The sequence below is a fragment of the Hemiscyllium ocellatum genome (assembly GCF_020745735.1).
Source record: "Hemiscyllium ocellatum isolate sHemOce1 chromosome 27 unlocalized genomic scaffold, sHemOce1.pat.X.cur. SUPER_27_unloc_2, whole genome shotgun sequence".
Classification (NCBI taxonomy): Eukaryota; Metazoa; Chordata; class Chondrichthyes; order Orectolobiformes; family Hemiscylliidae; genus Hemiscyllium; species Hemiscyllium ocellatum.
This window is the reverse complement of record NW_026867487.1, coordinates 3,519,117-3,538,055: the sequence shown is the minus strand read 5'-3', so window position 1 is coordinate 3,538,055 and position 18,939 is coordinate 3,519,117. Positions and strand designations below refer to the sequence as shown.

The following is an 18,939-nucleotide window of genomic DNA, read 5'->3' as shown; positions in this document are numbered from 1 at the left end:
AGCATATTATCATTTTGGAGAGCTCGAGTTTTGTCCCAAACAAATGCCACCTCCAGACACCAGTTGAACTCCACCAGGGATTTCCAAAATGGATATGTTGGCGAGAAGTTATGTCCAGTTGTCAGCCTTGGATCCTGATGTAGCTGGGTTGATGGTATAGGTCCCAGAGTACTAATAAGGTAACAAATTACTGCCAGCAGCTTATCCATATTCATGTGAATGGCCGGGAAGGCCCTGGATTTGTTTACATGTTGATTACGATATTCCTTTCATGGGGTCTCTTCTTAGTCATTGTGGACTCCCATTCAAAATGGTTGGATGTGCATGCAGTTTATTCATCAAACACGGGGATGGCGAATGAAAACACACATGATAGTCACGGACAGCAGTTATAACTTACCAGCAATGAATTGGGATAATTTCTAAAATAGAATGGCTTCAGGCATGTAAGAACAGATCCATACTACCCATCATCCAATTGTCTGGTGGTAAAATTTCAAGAAATGCTCAGCGAAGCTGCCTACATCTTCACTCAAAACGAAACTATCCAACTTCATATTTGATTATAGGACCACTTCTCAGGCAACTTCAGAGACAGCTCCAGCGAAGTTAGCAATGGGGAGATACCTCTGCATCAGTATAAACCTGATCTTTCCAGACATGTACGGAAAGGTAAAATGGTATGAGGAAAGCCAATGCAGGACACAAGCCTCCTCTCAGCGAAAGAGTCAGTATACTTCAGAGGACGAATATTGATATCAAATCCACTGGAATGAATTAACATGGGTAAGAGGCCTGATCAACATAAAGTTAGATCCCATGACATACAAAGTAGAGGGAAGAGAGTGGTCCTGACCAAGCACGTGGAACACGTGAATGCTGAAACCCCACAGATTGGACGGGAGTAAAACACACCCGGCAAAGCCTGTCAGGACTATAGATTCTCATTCTCTCACTAGTGCTGAAGAAACTTCTGAGGACGATATTGACATGGCAAAACTCGCAGCCTTGATGTTGTTACCACCGGTATTAAAAGATGAATTTCTTCTAAGACACTCGGGATACAAGTATTGGTCTATGCTCATTAAATGACCATAAGACCGTAAGACCATAAGATATAGGAGTAGAAGTAAGGCCATTTGGACAATCTAGTCCACTCCGCCATTCAATCATGGCTGATGGGCATCTCAACACCACTTACCTGCATTCTCCATATCCGACGCCAGTATCCGAGACAGAGACAGAAAACCCCGAAGACGCCCCGGGAGAAGCAACAAGAAAACAAAGGAGACGTTTACGTCCAGGACATACAGGGGAGGGATGCAATATTTGGAACAATGTCAGTCAGATTGATCTCATCGAATGAGTATCCTAATTACGCTGTTAACTTGGTCCAACCAAGGCATCATCAGAGATGTGAAGATAGGTGTCACGGTTTTGTTCTCCCTCACGGAGTGAACTGGATCAGTGTCACGTTCCAGGCACATGCAAATATAGGGTGAATTAATGATAGGATACCAGCCTTTGTGGATTTACTTCGGTCGAAAAAATTTCAGAAGCAGCTGTCATCAGCATTGGGACTTGAAATGAATGGAAGGAAAAGAGTGAAGGAAAACAAAACAATGTTTCATATTCTTATTTGCTTTTTCTCGCTTCTGTTTCAAATGCCACAGTCTGCTCGCACTCAACGCCAATGCACAAGGGGCCACAGAAAGTATTCGAGCTTCCGTCATAGTGGGTGCCGGGTTCAGAAATCCAGAACATCACCCAAATTGCCACCAGCATCAACTCGCAAGCAGAGTTAGCGAACATTCTTGTTGAGAACCGGAATGTCAAGATAAACTTCATTAATTCTCTGATGACATTCAAATTATTTGCTCTGACTTTTGTTCCTTTTTGCTCGCCTGCCTATAGTTTTGAGCAGCACTTACCAGACCTCTCATGCCAGCTTCCTGGACGCATGGTCTTCAGTTTGTTAAGATAATGCATTTGCTCAGAGTGAATTTTTAAATCAGGATTGTTTCTTTCACACACGGAACAGATCTCAGTCATGAAACCGACCTTTTAAACAGCCGTAAATTTACATTCTGACCAATGTTAGCTATATCTAAAACTGTGTCCTTAATGATCTGCAACTTCCGAAATTTATTGCATGTTTGTAACAATTAAAGAACAGGAAACATCATCACCGATGCTCTCGAACATGTGGAACCATTACCACTCAAAACCAGTGAAGTAAAAGAAATGCTGATTAAGTTATTAGAGGTCTGCAAAATAATAACTTTTCAGTAAAATCTACTTTATCGTCATCACAATCGCAATATTTTCTCTGTAAATATTCTGTCGCGTATTTGATAGATGTCAGTCCCAGTAGAACGTATCGACTACCTATTTGCATACAGAATTAGATCGAATGTAGAAGACGGAGGGTGGTGGTGGAGGGTTGCCTTTCAGGTTGGAGACCTCTGATGAGTGCTGTGTTGCAAAGATTGGTGCTGGATCCATCGACTTTCATCATTTCAATAAATGATTTCGATGTGACCATAGAAGGTATACTTAGTAAGTTGGCAGATGACACCAAAATTGGAGATATTGTCGACAGCGAAGAAGGTTTTCTCCGACTACAACTGTATCTTAGTCAGAATGGCGAATGGGTCGAGAAGTGGCAGACATAGATCAATTTAGGTACTGCAACTAGTGAAGGCAAATTAGGGCAGGGTTTCAACACATAATGGAAAGGTTCTGGGGGTGTTGTTGAATACATAACCTTGCAGTGCACGTTCATAGTTACTTGAAAGTGGAGTCGTCAGTAGGTAGGATAGTGAAGAAGACGTTTGGCATGGTTTTCTTTGCTGATCAGAGCAATGAGTATAGGAGTTGGGAGGTCATGATGTGGCTGTACAGGACATTGGTTAGGCCACTTTTGGAATGTTGTGTGCATTTCTGGTCTCAAGGATTTTGTGAAATTTGAAAGTGTTCCATGAAGAAAAAATAGAAAAAGGTTGCCAGGGTTGCAGGGTTTAATCTAAAAATATAGGCTGAATAGACTGGGCCTGTTCTCACTAGAGCATCAGAGGCTGAGGGGTAGCCTGGCAGAGGTTTATAAAATCATGAAAGGCGTAAATAGAGTAAGTAGACACGGTATCTTCCCTTGGGTGGGGTGGTCTAGAACTTTAAGATTTAGGGTGCAAGGGGAATAATTTAAAAGGAACCTATGAGGCAACTGTTATTACTCAAATATGCGGCTGTATAGAATGAGTTGTCAGAGAAATTGGTGGAGAGTGGCATAATTACAACATTTCAAACTCATCTGGGTGAGTATATGAATCGGAAAAGTTTGCCAGATTATCGGCCAAGTGCTGGAAAATGGGACCAGATTAGTATAGGATACCTGGTCGGCATTGACAAGTTGGACGCAAAGGTCTATTTCTGTTCTGTATGTTTCTATGACTCTGTGACCTTAGAGTCGTTGCCTCGCCTTCTGCTTAAAGACTTGAGGGGAGTGATTGAAAAACAGAATTTCCACGATTCAAGTCAAGAAAAGTGATCACGTTTAAATTAGAAAATTCCCAGCAGGAGTCAGTTTGAAATAAAATTTCAAAAGGAAGTTCAAATGTACTTCTTTCACATTCACGCGGTAAAAGTGCTAACTGCACAATTCAGATACAAAGCAGATATATTGTTACTTTCTTCTTTGTAACAGGGTCATCGAATATTGAAGACGGCCAATCAAAAGCTCAGCTCTCAGGAATCTCATGTAGTCTGTCTGGTCGCAATTGGCTTGTGATGGAGGTGAGGATGTGAGCTTAGAGATGGACAGCTAATTCCTAGCTCATTGTCTGCAACTAATATGACAGCGGGTTCTTTAGAGTGGGAAGTACAATTGGGTCTGCTTAAATATTACTCTGTTCGGGAGTGTGCAGTTCAATTTCTCAGCAACTACGAAAACAGTTGGTTGACAGTTTGATCCGTGGTTAGTTTGGTTTGGTTAGTGAGTGTGAGTTCCTAAAATCACATTGTACTGTCCAGGTTTCTGCATAAATTCCAACGGATGAATACTATCTACCTTGAAAGACAGTTTTTGCACTGAGGTGGGACACTTTGTCATCACTGTGTGTCACTGAGCACGCAGAAGTACACAGAAGAATCAGTCAGCTGCAGCCATGAAATAGTCAAAATCATGGATTTTGTCGATGTCTGAAGTAATGCAAAAAAGCCTCGTTTAGCAAAATCTGCCTTATCTTCAGAACCAGAAGGATATTTTCTCAGGATAAATTCGGGCTGCGAATCTGGCTGTTGTCGGTACCAGAATAATACATAGTTGCTCGTTGCAGTATCAAATGTACAGCTCAGATTCACCGCCCCTCCCTCTGTCTGAACGGCTGAGGAGAGTGGTTGACTGACAGAATCTGCATGACTCAAGCCTGAAAGGGAAAGCACATAACAATTGCCAAACGTCGTTCGTTTAAAATGGGGCTTGAAAAGAAAAGTGGAATACATTTGCTTCTCAGTTACCTGTTAGAAATGTTCCCCACACGAAGGAGATGCTCAACAGCCGCATTATCTCTGACATTTATTCAACAAGGCAGTCAGTTAAGTAAGGACTACCAGTCTAAAGCTTCGCTTCACAGGAAGCAGCTGTCGTATTTGTTGATGATCTCACCTCATTGGTTTGTGTCGGTGATAATGCCGTGATGGTGGCAGGGGGAGGCATGACAATCAGTGAATTGACACTTCCTAAGATGAGTTATACAATTTACCTTGAAAACGGACGATGGACAAGTACGGTAGTTTCGCTCAATCCATGATCAACAGCTCCCAAGTTTTCGGTAGCCTTATTCTCAAGACCATTTCTTTCCGTCCAAATTCCCTAGTTTACGGCAGCTTTCATTGTTAACCAGTGAGCTGGTGCTCCCAAATTACTGACGCCTGTCCCCTTCGAAATTTTCAGCCCACCTTAAAATTTCTGTGACCACACAAAATGACCCTATCAAGGTACTGACCCTCTTGTGCTACGTCCTGCTTCATTTTACTTAATGTCAAACCTATCCATTATAAACTCTGATATCACGTCTTCCATTTTTCGTATCGTCATAATAATCTATCGTTTTTTTTTCTCTAGTTAGACTTAAAATTATGTGTTTTGATCTGCTTGTTCCTTTCAACAATCATCAGTAGACTCAGTCTCGGATTCCTACCTCACTCTCTGTGTGTGCCTTCTAGTGGAGGCTGGTATAATTGCAACACTTAAGAGTCATTTCGATGAGAATATGAATAGGAAGTGTTTGGAGGGATATGGGCCGGGTGCTGGCAGGTGGGACTAGATTGGGTTGGGATATCTGGTCGGCATGGACGGGTTGGACCGAAGGGACTATTTCAATGCTGTACATCTCTGTGACTCTAATAGGCCCAATGTACACCTGAAAACGATCAAAGAAGCTCTATCTGCCCCAGAGGTTTATAAATCCCCTGTTATTTGTACATTGTTTTTTGTCACAGAGTTTCGATGTCGTACAGTGTGGTGTTATTCTGTCTGCATTCGTGTTCGATTTGAAACCTGTTCCAACATTTAGAAATGTTCACCTAGAGCATTTTAGTACTGGTCTGAAGAACGTCGGAAGCAGCCAGGAGAGCTGCATTGGGGGTATATTGTCTGGAGGAGTGATAGCAATTTAAAAAGTGTTACAGTCCCATTCACTGTTCCTCGATCTTGAAGTTAACGTATCACAATGTCACCCTCCACTGGCTGATGTCTGTACATGCCGAGGCCAATATTTATCAGGGAATCAATCAGATGAAAGTCAACAGCAACATCTCATCTGGTAGCAAAATTAAATTGCACACTGGGAAAATTTGAAGATTTGGATGACACATTTTAAAAATGGGCACCACAGGAATTTGTGAAAGACGGAGAACTTGCTAGCTAAGGCAAATAGGGTTTATAAACACGTCAGAATATGAAAAAAAATGAATGCACAATCTGTTAACAATCACGTGAAAAAGAGAAGATATAGCTTTTAATATTTTTGTCAATATTTTTGTATTAAATACAGCACTGTGACCCTGGTTGTGATACAGAAATACTTCCCAGAATCTTCAGCCTACAGCTGAGAGTCTGTGAAACTGACAGACCTGTGTGTTTCGACCAGTGATGATGTAAACCATTTTGTGGCAAATATGGCGCTCTCACTGAAGCCACCCATGTAGGGGATGAGAATATACTGGGGGCCAAGGGAGAGACAGGCAGCTTGTACGAGGATAGGTTGGCACTCTGCCCCTCTCTATAGGTTTAGGTCAGGGAAATACTCTTTCCAATTTTTGCTTTCACCTCGGCCTCTGGCTGGTGAGTGAGTGAGTCAGACAGACGCTCTGAGAAACACAAAAAAAAGGCATTGTGTTCGGACGTGATTAATCCGAAGAAGATTGGACAGGCAGGAATCAGATCCTCCAGACGATGGAGAGACTGGACAAAAAAAGGAAAGATAAATTAAAAATCAACAACTTCATTAGAAAGTGATTTGAGAATGTCCTTCAAATTTTTCTTTGTTCACACGAACATAAGAGGATACAAGAGTGGGCCACCCGGCTGTTTGCAGGTCGTTCAAACGTTCAGGAAGATCATAGTTGATCTAAATTTCATAACAAAAATGTATTCCTGCACATCCCTCATAACCTTTCATTCCCTTGGTCGTCAAAAATCTATTAAACATTGTTTTTAACATATTTAAATATTGTATGTCCGATGTATTTTGAGAAATGGAATTCCAAAGAATCAAATGCCATTCAATGGAAAGAAAAAAAAGCCAAACATGCTTTCTCATCTCTACCTAAAATGGATGCTCGCTTATTTCTAAACTGGGCACATCCTTTCATTTTGACAACTAGACAGCGAATCTGTGGTCTGAATGCTAATTAGGATAGTGCACCTCTGGTCAGGTTATGACGGTGAAGCTCCACATATTAAGCAAAGTAATTGTGCTGCAGTTCATTCTCAGTGAGAATAGCTTCCAGATTACCACTGTCATGGAGTCTTTGTGACCTTTCTTTGGAAAAGGACATGGAATCAACTCCCATGAGAGAAATTATGACAGCAGATAATAATGAAAGCATATAGCTCCTTGGACACTCATTGCCTTTCACAATGCGTTAAGATTCTGATTATTCTATTGACCATTCCGGGTGCATATTCATACTCCTTCTTCTTCTCAAATTCTTCAAACAGCTTTTTGTTGCTTTCTTTCTGCTGTGTTCGTACAGTGCAAAATATTCAGCATTTATTGCAAGTCCATCATCTGTAAGCAAATCAGGCCAAAGAAAGAAGTGACGCTTTTGTGTGCAATCCTGGTCTCCTTCCTATCGGAAAGATGTTGTGAAACTTCAAATGTTTCAGAAAAGATTTATAAGGATGTTGCCTGGGTTAGAGGATTTGAGCTATAGGGAGAGGCTGAACAGGCTGTGACTGTTTTCCTTGGAGCGTCGTAGAATGAGGGGTGACCTTATAAAAGTTTGCAAACTTATGAAGGACATGGCTAGGGTAAATAGGCAAAGTCTTTTCCTGGGGTCAGGGAGTCCAGAACTAGAGGGCATAGGTTTATGGTGAGAGTGGAAAGATATGAAAGAAACCTAAGGGGTAACTTTCTCACGCAGAGGATGGTACATGTATAGAATGAGCTGCCAGAGGGAGTGGTGGAGGCTGGTCCAATTACAACATTTAAGCGGCATTTGGATAGGTATATGAATAGGAAGGGTTTGGAGGGATATGGACTGAAAATGTGTTGCTGGAAAAGCGCATTAGGTCAGGCAGCATCTAAAGAGCAGGACAATCGACGTTTCGGGCATGAGCCCTTCTTCAGGAAACACAAATAAACAGGCATTGTGTTCTGGAGCCATTCCTGAAGAAGGGCTCATGCCCAAAATGTCGATTCTCCTGTTCGTTGGATGCTGCCTAACCTGCTGCGCTTTTCCAGCAACACATTTTCAGCTCTGATCTCCAGCATCTGCAGTCCTCACTTTCTCCTTGGAGGGATTGGGCCGGGTGCTGGCAGGTGGGACTAGATGGGCTTGGGATATCTGGTCGGCATGGACGGGTTGGACCGAAGGGTCTGTTTCTGTGCTGTACATCACTATGACTCTATGCCTCCATGACATTACTTGAGCAATAAATATCTCTGGAGATCGTTGTTAAACCGAGAGAACAATTGTGGAGTCATTAATAAGAAAAATCGCATTCAAATTGCAATCGAAAACAACACTTTATAAACTGAAATGTAACAAATAGCCTGAAGCCTGTTAGGTTTTCTTTTGTTTGATTGGTGTCTCAAATAAAAATGATGTTATGTCTAGTGATACAGAGAGAACCCAACAGAAGTGAATAAAATGAAACTCAAGATAGATCATGCCATTTGAGTGGAGCAAAGACTGTAATGAGTTAAACCAACAGAGGAGGTCCAAATTGAGACAGGTGGCAGTCATACTGAGAAAGAGCATGAGAGTGGAATTGGCTCAAAGTACAGTACAGGACCATTACTGTGTCACCCATTCTACAATCCTCAGCAAATATATTTAATGTCTCTGGATGTCGCAACACATTGCTTTCTCTTGGAGGTGAGAATATGAAACTCAGAAATTGAGAGGTCCCTCCCATGTCACTGTCTACAACTTATATGACAACAGATTGTTGAGTTTCAAGACTAGCAAGAGTGCGTTCACACAGAATTCTGCTCTCTCTTTGTTTCGTGCTCGAAGTGTGTCGTTTACTTTCTCAACAATTACAGGAAGCAGGTCAGTGACAGTTTGAGCCGAGGTTAGCTTGGTTTCCTCTCAGTGTGGGTTTGAGCTCGTGACAGAAAATTGTAGCTGCCCTGGATTCAACTCAAATTGCAACAAGTAGAGACATATCTGTTGTCTAAAGGCATAGATTTTGTAAAGGGCTCAGACTGTTTCTCATCACTGAGTTCCAGAAAGCACAGTAATACACGGCAGTGTCAGTCCGCTGCAGCCCAGCTATTGTCAAACTGGTGAATTTCTTCGAGATCTGAAGATCTACAGAAAAACGTTCTTCAGCGAAATCTGCTTTATACTCATAGCCATTATTATCTTTCTTCAATATATATTCGGGCTGTTTGCCTGGATGCTGTCGATACCAGAATAGTTCATAGCTACTCAATGTAGTGTCATAGGTACAGTTAAGTTTCACCGCTTCTCCTTCTGTCACAGTATCTGAGGAAAGCGACTGAGTGACAGAATCCGCTTGACTCAGATCTGAAAGAGAAAACAAATATCAATGACATCATGACTGCTAGGCATCAGGTAAACATAGAATTTGTCATAGAACTTTGATAAGCCTTTCCTTCACATTTACCTGTTAGAATTGATCCCCACAATACACAGATACTGAGGAGCCACATTGTCTCTATCCTCTGTACAACAGTCAGATATTTGAAGATACCCATTCCAAAACCCCGCCTTCGGTATGATGCTGTCGTGTTTCTAAGTGTTCATGTTTCCTGCTCTCTGTTCAAGGACGACTGACTCTTAGTGCATTAACACATTCTGAATTGGGTTGCAGTCACCGTTCACAAAACAGAGTAAAGGGAACTCTGACAAATTGACTTCCATCCACGATAATCAAATCCACAGATTCTCAATACCCTTAATCAAAATGATATGTTCGTTTCCTGTCATACTGACGAATTGGCGCCACTTCATGCTGTTAATCAGTTAATTGTCTCAAATTGCCTTGGCTACCACAAGGGCTCCGCCACACCCGTTAAGGTTACGGCCCGACAAACTGTCCACTATCAAAGTGCAATCCTTCAATCCCAGAACCAGAATCACTGAACTCAATTTCAACCTCATACAGCAACATCTCATTTATTATTTTCACTAAATTACACATTTAATCTGGAATTCTGCTACTGTTTCATTGAACTCATGCTCACGATTTTCCTACTCCTTCTTCTGGATCCTCTCAGCATTCGTCAATCAGCTCATTTACACTTTAGATTAGTTTAGATTCCCTACAGTGCGGCCCAACAAGTCCACACCAACGCTCCAAAGAGTAACCTATCCAGACCCATTTCCTTCTAACTAATGCTCCGTATACCAGGGGAAATTTAGCATTGCCAATTCATCTAACCAGTACATCTTTGGACAATGGTACGAAACCGGAGCACCCAGAGGTAACCCACGCAGACACAGGGGGAATGTACAATATTCACACAGACGCACCCAGGCTGGAATCTAATCCGGGTCCCTGGTGCTGTGAGGCAGCAGTTCTAACCACTGAACCACCATGACACCCACTTTAGTTGCACCTACTCCTTTTCTTTCTCACTGAAGCCTGAGGCCACGCAGAAAAAAAAAGTTGTACATCTGAAAATTTGCACAGTTGTTGTGTTAGGTATTACCGACCTCAGAGTCTGATTTCTGTGTGTGCATATGTATGTGCGAGTATACATGCGTGTGTGGATATCTGATTTTTTTTCTGTGTGTGTGTGCTTGAGTCTGAAACTGTTCCTGTATGTCCCTGAAGAAGGGTTTATGCCCGAAACGTCGACTCTCCTGTTCCTTTGATCCTACCTGACCTGCTGCGCTTTTCCAACAACACATGTTTAAGCTCTGCATGTTCAGAGCCAGTTTAAAATCAGGAATATTTTGTACACACTGGGTAGCCCTCATCAATCAGATTCATCATTACAACGAACAAAACTATAGGTGGTCCACAGTGTCAGTTATACTTCAGACAGCCCTCCCTATTTGTCGAAAATCTTCATTAATTTTCGATTGGTGTGGGACAGTTAGCAGACCAGAAATGCCTTTCCTCCCCTGAATGATAAACGTTGTGTTCGAAATCACTAATTTAATACAATATTCAAGGGATGGATGTCAACTGAGTATTGACAGTCAAAAATTGTGTTTTACATTTAGTATCCTTAAATTGAGACAAGAGGCTTGCATATAACTCGTACTTGTTACATCTTGCCATCCAAAAAACAAGAACATTTATCCAGACTCTCTGTCTTCTGTATATAAGTCGGTCAACTGTCAATACTAATAAATTATTCCATATGATCCAACTTTGAAAATTAACCTTTTGTGTGGCACCTTATCAAATGCCTTCTGGAGTTCATGTATAGTCCATCTACAGAATACCCATTTTCCAAATTGCTTGTCACATCTTCGAAGAACATGTGCAAAAGCCAGAAACTTCAAGTTAATGATTATCACGTTAACAATGATCTAATCCAGTGGTGGAACTCTTTCGATCGGCTGAGTGGCATACTTTTGCTTCTTTGTCTTATGTTCTCCAGATCTTACCATTGCTGTCAAGTAAAAGAGTAGGGACGTAATTATGATTCATTATGCAACAAGATGTTAACACGTAGGATATGTGACCAATTTCCTACCAGAGAGAAAAATAAAGCACTGTTTCCAAAATGTAACCAAATAAATTTATAGATTTTGGGCGGAGTAAGTTGCCTGCAATGTAGAAATGCGAGAGGAGAGTGAATCAATGAACCGTAACTTGAACCCACAAATACTGACATGAAAGGCCGAATGGTCGTTTTTGACTCCACAAATCATTTGATTCCAATAGTTGCCAAAAATGATAGGTGCAGAGGCGCTTTGAGGGATAACCCAGGAGAATAAGATATTTCCTTTCTGGGGTTTTGTCCAGGTCTGAATCTGATGCATCACACTGTGCCTGTGCACATTAATATGTGGCGGAGTCTGAAAACTCAATGGCCTGATATGCAAATTGATTTTTTTTTGCAAAGTCTAGGTAACAGCAACTCACTGCTTAACCTCTGGATAACTGAGGCTTTGATCACAGCACCAAACTAGCTATTGCAGGCCATTCCCGAGAAGTTGACGGTACCAGTACATGTACTAGCTGCCCAGATTGAACTCACTGGTTTTACCGATCAGTCTCAAAGCTTTATCACGGAGCTATATCTTTGCCACCAGCTTGCTCAACACTGCCAGGGAATGGGCATTTAGTGAAGTAAAAATGCATTCATTAAACCGAGGTAGCTACAGGTCGTACAATTCCACCAACCCCTACGCCTGAGAAACTAATAAACACGTTAAAATTATAATTGGACTCTACGCACTGGAGCTGAATGCACGAAGTAGAGGAAGAGACCACGGTGACATCATGCTTCCTGATGCTGTGTTAACTGAGACTGTCTACCCTCCAGTCACTCATTGACAAAACATTTTGCCAGCTATCTGGACTCTGAGCTTCAGTTACTGGTTTTTATTATTCGGCAGAAGAGGACATGGGAAATTGGTAATCTGCCGTTGATGTCTAATAAAAAGAGGCAGGGTTCTTCCCATGCCCATTAGGCTGGGCGTCAGTACATCCTCATTTCCAAAGTTGAGAATTGAATTAATTGATGGTCGCTGTGTGACATTATATTCTTATTTCAAATATATACTTTGTTGGTAAAAAAATAGCTTTGCATATGTGCATAGTCATGAAAGTGCAATAACATTTGACGAAAAAAAAGACTGGAGTGTGATTCCATTCAACAAACAAAGCCAACCCATGTCTTACTTATGCAAGACATTATGTACATCTTAATGTGGCACCAGAAGGATCCAAAAACTCGATGGAACTTCGCTTAACTTCACTATAAAAAATGACTCATTTTCCCTTTGCCGTTTCCTGTATGTGTATAAATACTCGTTCTGTGCCAAAATGTTATCCACATAGCAGTGAAGTTGACTGTTACTCATTAATGTCTCATTTTGGAACTTATCAAAAGCTTTCTGAAAATCCAAATGTGGCAAAATCCGCAACTCAGCAGATTTACTTTACTAGTTGGATTCTAACAAAAAATGCAATGCATATGTCAAGCTTGGTTTGCTTGCTATAAAATTATTTTAGTTTTCTCCAATCCCGTTCATTCTTTCCAAATGTTTTGTTATCCCTGTCTCTCTGTTTTAATCTCTGCCATTTGTTTTATAATGTTGGACTCACGTTCTGTATAGCACAACGATTTTGCACAGTGTCCTACACGATACCAGATATTCCGGTCTCTCACAGTCTCTCCATTCAGATCAGCGGATATGCATTTATTTAGCATGTAATGCAGCGCTGGGAGCCTGGTCTAATAACTCTGAGTTTCGACAGAATATGTGAAGCGATTTCTGGCAAATGCAGCACTGTCACTGAAGTCATCTGCAAAGCAGATGAGAACTCCTTGGTGGCCAAGGGACAGAGGCAGCCAGTGCTACAGTAGACAAGCACTTGCATCCTCTGTGTAGACGCAGATGAGGGTTACATTCTCGCCAGTCCTCACGGTCATCTTGCCCACTGGCTGATGAATGTGCGATTCATACATGAGTGCTGAAGGACATAGATAATGAGGCATTTTGTTTGGAAAAGTTAGTAAAACGGGCACTTTTCATGTAATGGAGAGAAGAGGGGGAGACAAATGAGCTTATTGTTTTAACATCAATACCTTCACATGGTTTAGAATTTTCCTACCGAATTGATTGCCATGATCATTCGAACAGATGAAGAAGTTGTATTTGAAGGGCATTGGGCCCTTAAGTACATCTTCCACAATTAAAAAGAAATGATGTTCATCTAACTCAGCATCACTGCATATTCTTGATAATCTTTCATCCTCTTGGTTATCGAGAATCTATTTTGGTCTACCTTAAAATATTTTAAGATTCTGCATCGAATGCCTCTTCAGAAAAGACATTGCAAATGCTCACAGCTCTCCGAATATTAAAAACGTATTTCCTTCTCTCTGAATGTAATGGGTCCTCTCTTCCTTATAACCATTGAACTGTTTATGAAATCTGTCAGTGCATTCATGTCTAACTCTTCTATTGTCCAGAGGCTATAATTAAAAGCTGTCTCAACTTTCTATGTCTATCTCAGCCTTGAACATACCTACATCACAGACTCTGTGGCAAATAAGTTCACAGATAAATTTTCCTCTGAAGAAGAAATGTCTCCTCATAACTATCTGAAATGCACACCCACGTATTCTGAAATCTGATGTTCCACTCCAAGACTCTCCCAAAGTGGGAAACAACATATCTGCCTTTACGCTGTTAAGTTTTCATTGCACATCTCTCGTTCGTGTGAGACTGGAAGGTGGGCCTCTTTCAAGAAATGTTGGGATACAACCACAGTGTCACAAGATCCATGTAACTTGCTCCAAGACTCAAGATTTATTCTCACGAGAAAAGCAAAACATGTTTGATCACATTCATTTATCAGGATGCTTCCAAACATTGAAGAACTAAATTTCTGGTACATTCCTGGTGTTCTATTGTGAATGCTTCCACACTCCAAATCCATGGATCGAGGGCACTATCTGATCTGTTCATTCTTGCGAACAAGTAAAGGAATCAGGCATGTTTTCCAGCATTAGGGAGACAACTAAAAGACGTTGAGGAAAATCGAAATGTGATTGCGTTGTAAGGTTCAGGCTAATTAGATTGTGAGACCTACCCATTGCATGTGAGCGCTTCGCAAACACACCCTCTTGACAAACTGTCGGCAGTACTTCTGGTAATCTGACATAGGAGAATGAAAAAGAGCTGTTCAGAATTACTGGCAGCACAACAAAGACAACCAATGCACGATATAAACATTAAAACATCAAAAACGAATTTATGAATGTCAGCTTGCTATGCGACGCGAGGAGAACAACTCCTGCACTCTTTCCCTATGTGCATCTATTGTCGATTTTAATGATCCTATGTCCTGCTGCACTCCCTCTGATTGAATCCATGTTTCGTTTCTCTTTGCTTTTGTATAGTAATGGAGAACGACCAGGAGAGGGTGCAATTGTATCACGTTGAACTGAAGGGACTGAATAAGGGAAAGAGACTGGGAGATTTTTTTGATTAGGACATTCGCTGTCATCTTTCAATCAAACTGTTTTGATTAGATACCTGACGCAACGTTCCAGAAGAATGTCTACAATCTTTTGTAAATGATTCGAGTAAGTCACTAAGGGTGGCAGAACAATACACAGCATAACGTATACGCACTTGAATTGCATGGGCAGAGACAAAAAAAACAAATATGTACTACTACAGATACAGCAAACCATACATGCTAGCATTTAAACTAGAACACCCACCTGAAAATCATCGGTGATCCAGGCCTTTAACTTTTTTGTTAGTGTCTGGATGATGTACAAGAACTGCACTTCCTGCCCTGGTCTGCTGTGCAATATGAAAAGTTCAGCCACTGTTTATTTCGGTGTTATATTCCTACCAATTGGACATGAAAATAGGGGTGTGATTAAAATTGATTATCTTCGCTCTGAATGTCATCATCCCAGATGAGTTGCACTTTAGCTTTCCGGCCTAAAACATCGTGTCATCGCTCAAGTGGCCATTCTGAGACAACATTATTACTTGATTTGTAAAATACGCCCTTTATCATTGAATGTTGGGTGGGAAGCAAATAAAATATTTGCATACGTTCCAAACCAACGGACAAATAAACAGCAACAGATAAACGGGGACATATTCAACTGCACGTTCCCTCCCAAGAAACTCACCATTCTTAATTGGAAACATATTATCTTTCCTTCAATGTCATTTGGTGAAATTCCTGCCATTCTCTCTCGAACAGATCTACGTGTCTACATACTCAGTAAATACTAAAGTAGCTTCAAAAGGCAGCTCAACACGACATTCTCCAGCTATATTAAGTGTGAGAAACAAGTATTTCGCCAGCCAGCAATTCCCATTTCCCCTCAGGGAATAAATCACCTCGTAGTGAATGGTATCATTGGGGAATCAAGTTGACATATTTTCACAAAGTAAATCTTGAGCGTCTGAGACTCTCTGAAAAAGTAGGGTAATGCCACTGCGTATTTTTTTTACTGTCAGCGAGGCAAACACAGTGGTGTAAAGAAAATAGTTTTTTTTAAAGAATAGTTTGAGAAGAATCAGTATGAGTGAATATGTACCAAGACGTACTCATGAGAAACAATGAATAGCCTCACCATTGGGAAATACAATGTGTTTCCAAGCAGCAGGATGCTAGTACAGTTGATTTCTCCCATCATTTCTACCACGTTACACACTCATGACCAGACAATGGTTCACATACAGTTCCCATGGTTTTGGTGGCTGTGGAAGACATCACGTTGACAGTGATTGCAGAACCAGACCTCCTTCAGATTCTTGCAGAGTGTCCACTGTCGGGAGGGATGGGAGCCCCAACATCTGAGCACCGCTTATGGCAGCGTGGGTACAGCAGGGAGGAATCGGGCACTCTTCACTATGAGCAGGAACTCCGCGTTCTTACTGTCATCAAAATCAGGAGGACAGATCCCGCCATGTGCCTCTGAGCTGTGATGATTGTCATGCTGCAATTCAACTAGCATCCAGTCCAGAAACTCCGGGTAGACAGGAGATAAAGAGATAGCCTCATCATCTCAACATCAACAACTGTTCACAGGAAAGACAATCACTGAGAAAAAATGAATTTGTGAAGCTTCCATGGAAATATTCCACGCATCATAATCAGTGAGAATCGAGAATGTTTCAATTTTCTCAATAACGTGTTCAGATATTTTGGAGGACACTTTTAGAGTTGGTGAGGATAGAACGTGAATCCATTTGAACCAAATTTAGGGACACTGCATTGCACATCAGTAAACCCTCTGACATTCAAGTGTAACAAATCTGGATTGATTCCATTCAAGATAATGAGAATAATCAATGTTAATTAGACCTCTATCTTTATCGCCTCTTGAAATGAGTTCAGCACCGAAATAAGGAGCAAGCCTCCTCTTTCTAATGCATAAGCAGGCCAGAGCAGAAAATGAAACTGGTACGTTCCCATTCACAAACTAAACAAATGCAAAGTACTGATATCACTTGGCAACAACTTTAGTGAAATCCAGAGAACAATAATGAGATCGGTAATGAGAATTATCATACGGAAATAAAGCTGAAAAGAATACTCTTTAAACTGATATTACGTGAACCTCCATGTGACAGCTTTTTGCTTCATCATGGAATCTTCAATGAAAGTAACGTTATCCATGACACACGGAGAACCTAAAGAAATGATAGAATGCAGGTGAAATCAGATTAACGATAGTGAGAGGCCAACAGAGGGAACGAAAACTTACCAGATGAGTGAGATTGATATGAAGTGGTACTGAAAATTTCACTGTTAAGTTGAAACTGTATACATTCATGCATTTGTCATTAAGGACGTATGCGCACTGACACACTCACAAGCAAACACATTCATACATACACAGAGCCTGGTGCCATGCTTTCTTCTAAACAGATAAACACACTTCTATGTGATCACATTGATGACGAGAGGATTAATTCACCATTTCCTCGGTGTACTCGAATCAACAACTTCAGTGAAACCCATTCTGAAACATCACCCACTTGTAAACTGCTTACGTGTTTCCAGATGTTCCCAACTCATTCCGTTGTGGTGGAGGTGTGGATGTGAATGTCGAAGAAGGAGAACTTTCTGCTAACTCACTGTCTACAAAGCACATTAAAAAAAAGATTGTTCAGAGTGTCGATTAGAATGGATGAGTTCACAAATGATTCTGTTCTGTGTCTGTATGTGAGCTAAGAATCTATGATGAATTTTTTTCAGCAATTTCAGGAAGCTTTGGTTGACATTTTGATTGTGGTTAGGATGGTTTTGTATCAGTTCGTTGTTAAACTCCTGAATGTCCCAGCATGTGAGGAGATAAACTGAGCGACTGAATTCTCCATGACTCAGGTCTGAAATTGAAAACAGACATTAATTGTAAAATGTCAGGCTGGTATCTATTAAAATCATGGTTTGAAAAATGAATGTAAATTGGATTTTCTCTGAAGTTATCTGTCCGAATTGATCCACACACAACCCAAATGCTGAGTAACCACATTGTTTCTATCCTCAGTACTACAGGGTTGTCAGATGTTTGAGGATACCCATTCTAAACTTTCACCTTCAACGTACAGCTGCACTGGCTCTGGATGATCCCATGTCACTGCCTGTTTTCAGTCGTGATGCTGACAGCGTGAGAAAAAGAAAGATGACTCTCAATATATTGACACTCCCCAAGCTGCGTCATGGTCATTGGTTTTATCACAGGTCAATCTGGAACGAAGGCTTTCATCTATGATAAGCAATTTCACAGATTCCCAGTGCGACTGCACTCAATGTTATTGTGATAAACCATGCATTGAAATTGGCTGCATATGACAGCTGCGTGATAGAAGCCCCTAATGTAAACCTTGTGGACCATCAAACCATGCACTCTCAAAACATAATCCCTCAAATCCAATTTGCTGCATTACTGAACTCAATTTCAATCTTTATCCAGCAGTATTACTGAAATCATTTTTTATAATGTTTCCCTTTATTCTGTGATTTCAGGGCTATTTCCTGCATATGTGCTCAAGATAATCAAGCATGCCTTTCTTAGTTCGTTTCAGATATATTTAGTGAGCTGTGTCTGACTTTCTTCACCCATCTCTCTGGGTATGTTTTCTGCCTCGATTAACACGGTGGCCTCATAGAACAGGACCAGTTGCTGTGAATAACGTCACAGTTGCTGTCTTAGAGGGAATACGCCTGATATCTGTGTCTGGTGTCTGTACGTTATTTACATTGGGGTCTGTTTTATTTTGTGTATGTGTCTATATGACCGGTAGCATGTCCACGTGTTTTACGTGTTTGTATTCCAAGATATTTGTGTTTGTGTGCTTGTGCACATGTGTGCTTGGCTTTGAACTCGTTTATATATATATACATATAGATAGATAGATAGATAGATAGATAGATGGATAGATAGATAGATAGATAGATAGATAGATAGATAGATAGATAGATAGATAGATAGATAGATAGATAGATAGATATAGATAGATAGATAGATAGATAGATAGATAGATAGATAGATAGATAGATAGATAGAT

General features: G+C 40.9%; 2 gene segments (V, D, J or C); both read right to left on the bottom strand.

Annotated features, from left to right (window-relative positions):
- Positions 1 to 4,107: 4,107 nt before the first annotated feature.
- Positions 4,108 to 4,561, bottom strand: LOC132807669 (T cell receptor delta variable 1-like). The segment is given in 2 exon segments: positions 4,108 to 4,424; positions 4,516 to 4,561. Coding segments are annotated over 2 exon segments (363 nt in total).
- Positions 4,562 to 6,289: 1,728 nt separating this feature from the next.
- On the bottom strand, positions 6,290 to 9,407 carry LOC132807668 (T cell receptor alpha variable 38-1-like). The segment is given in 3 exon segments: positions 6,290 to 6,463; positions 8,951 to 9,261; positions 9,362 to 9,407. Coding segments are annotated over 3 exon segments (531 nt in total).
- Between the last annotated feature and the right edge of the window lie 9,532 nt (positions 9,408 to 18,939).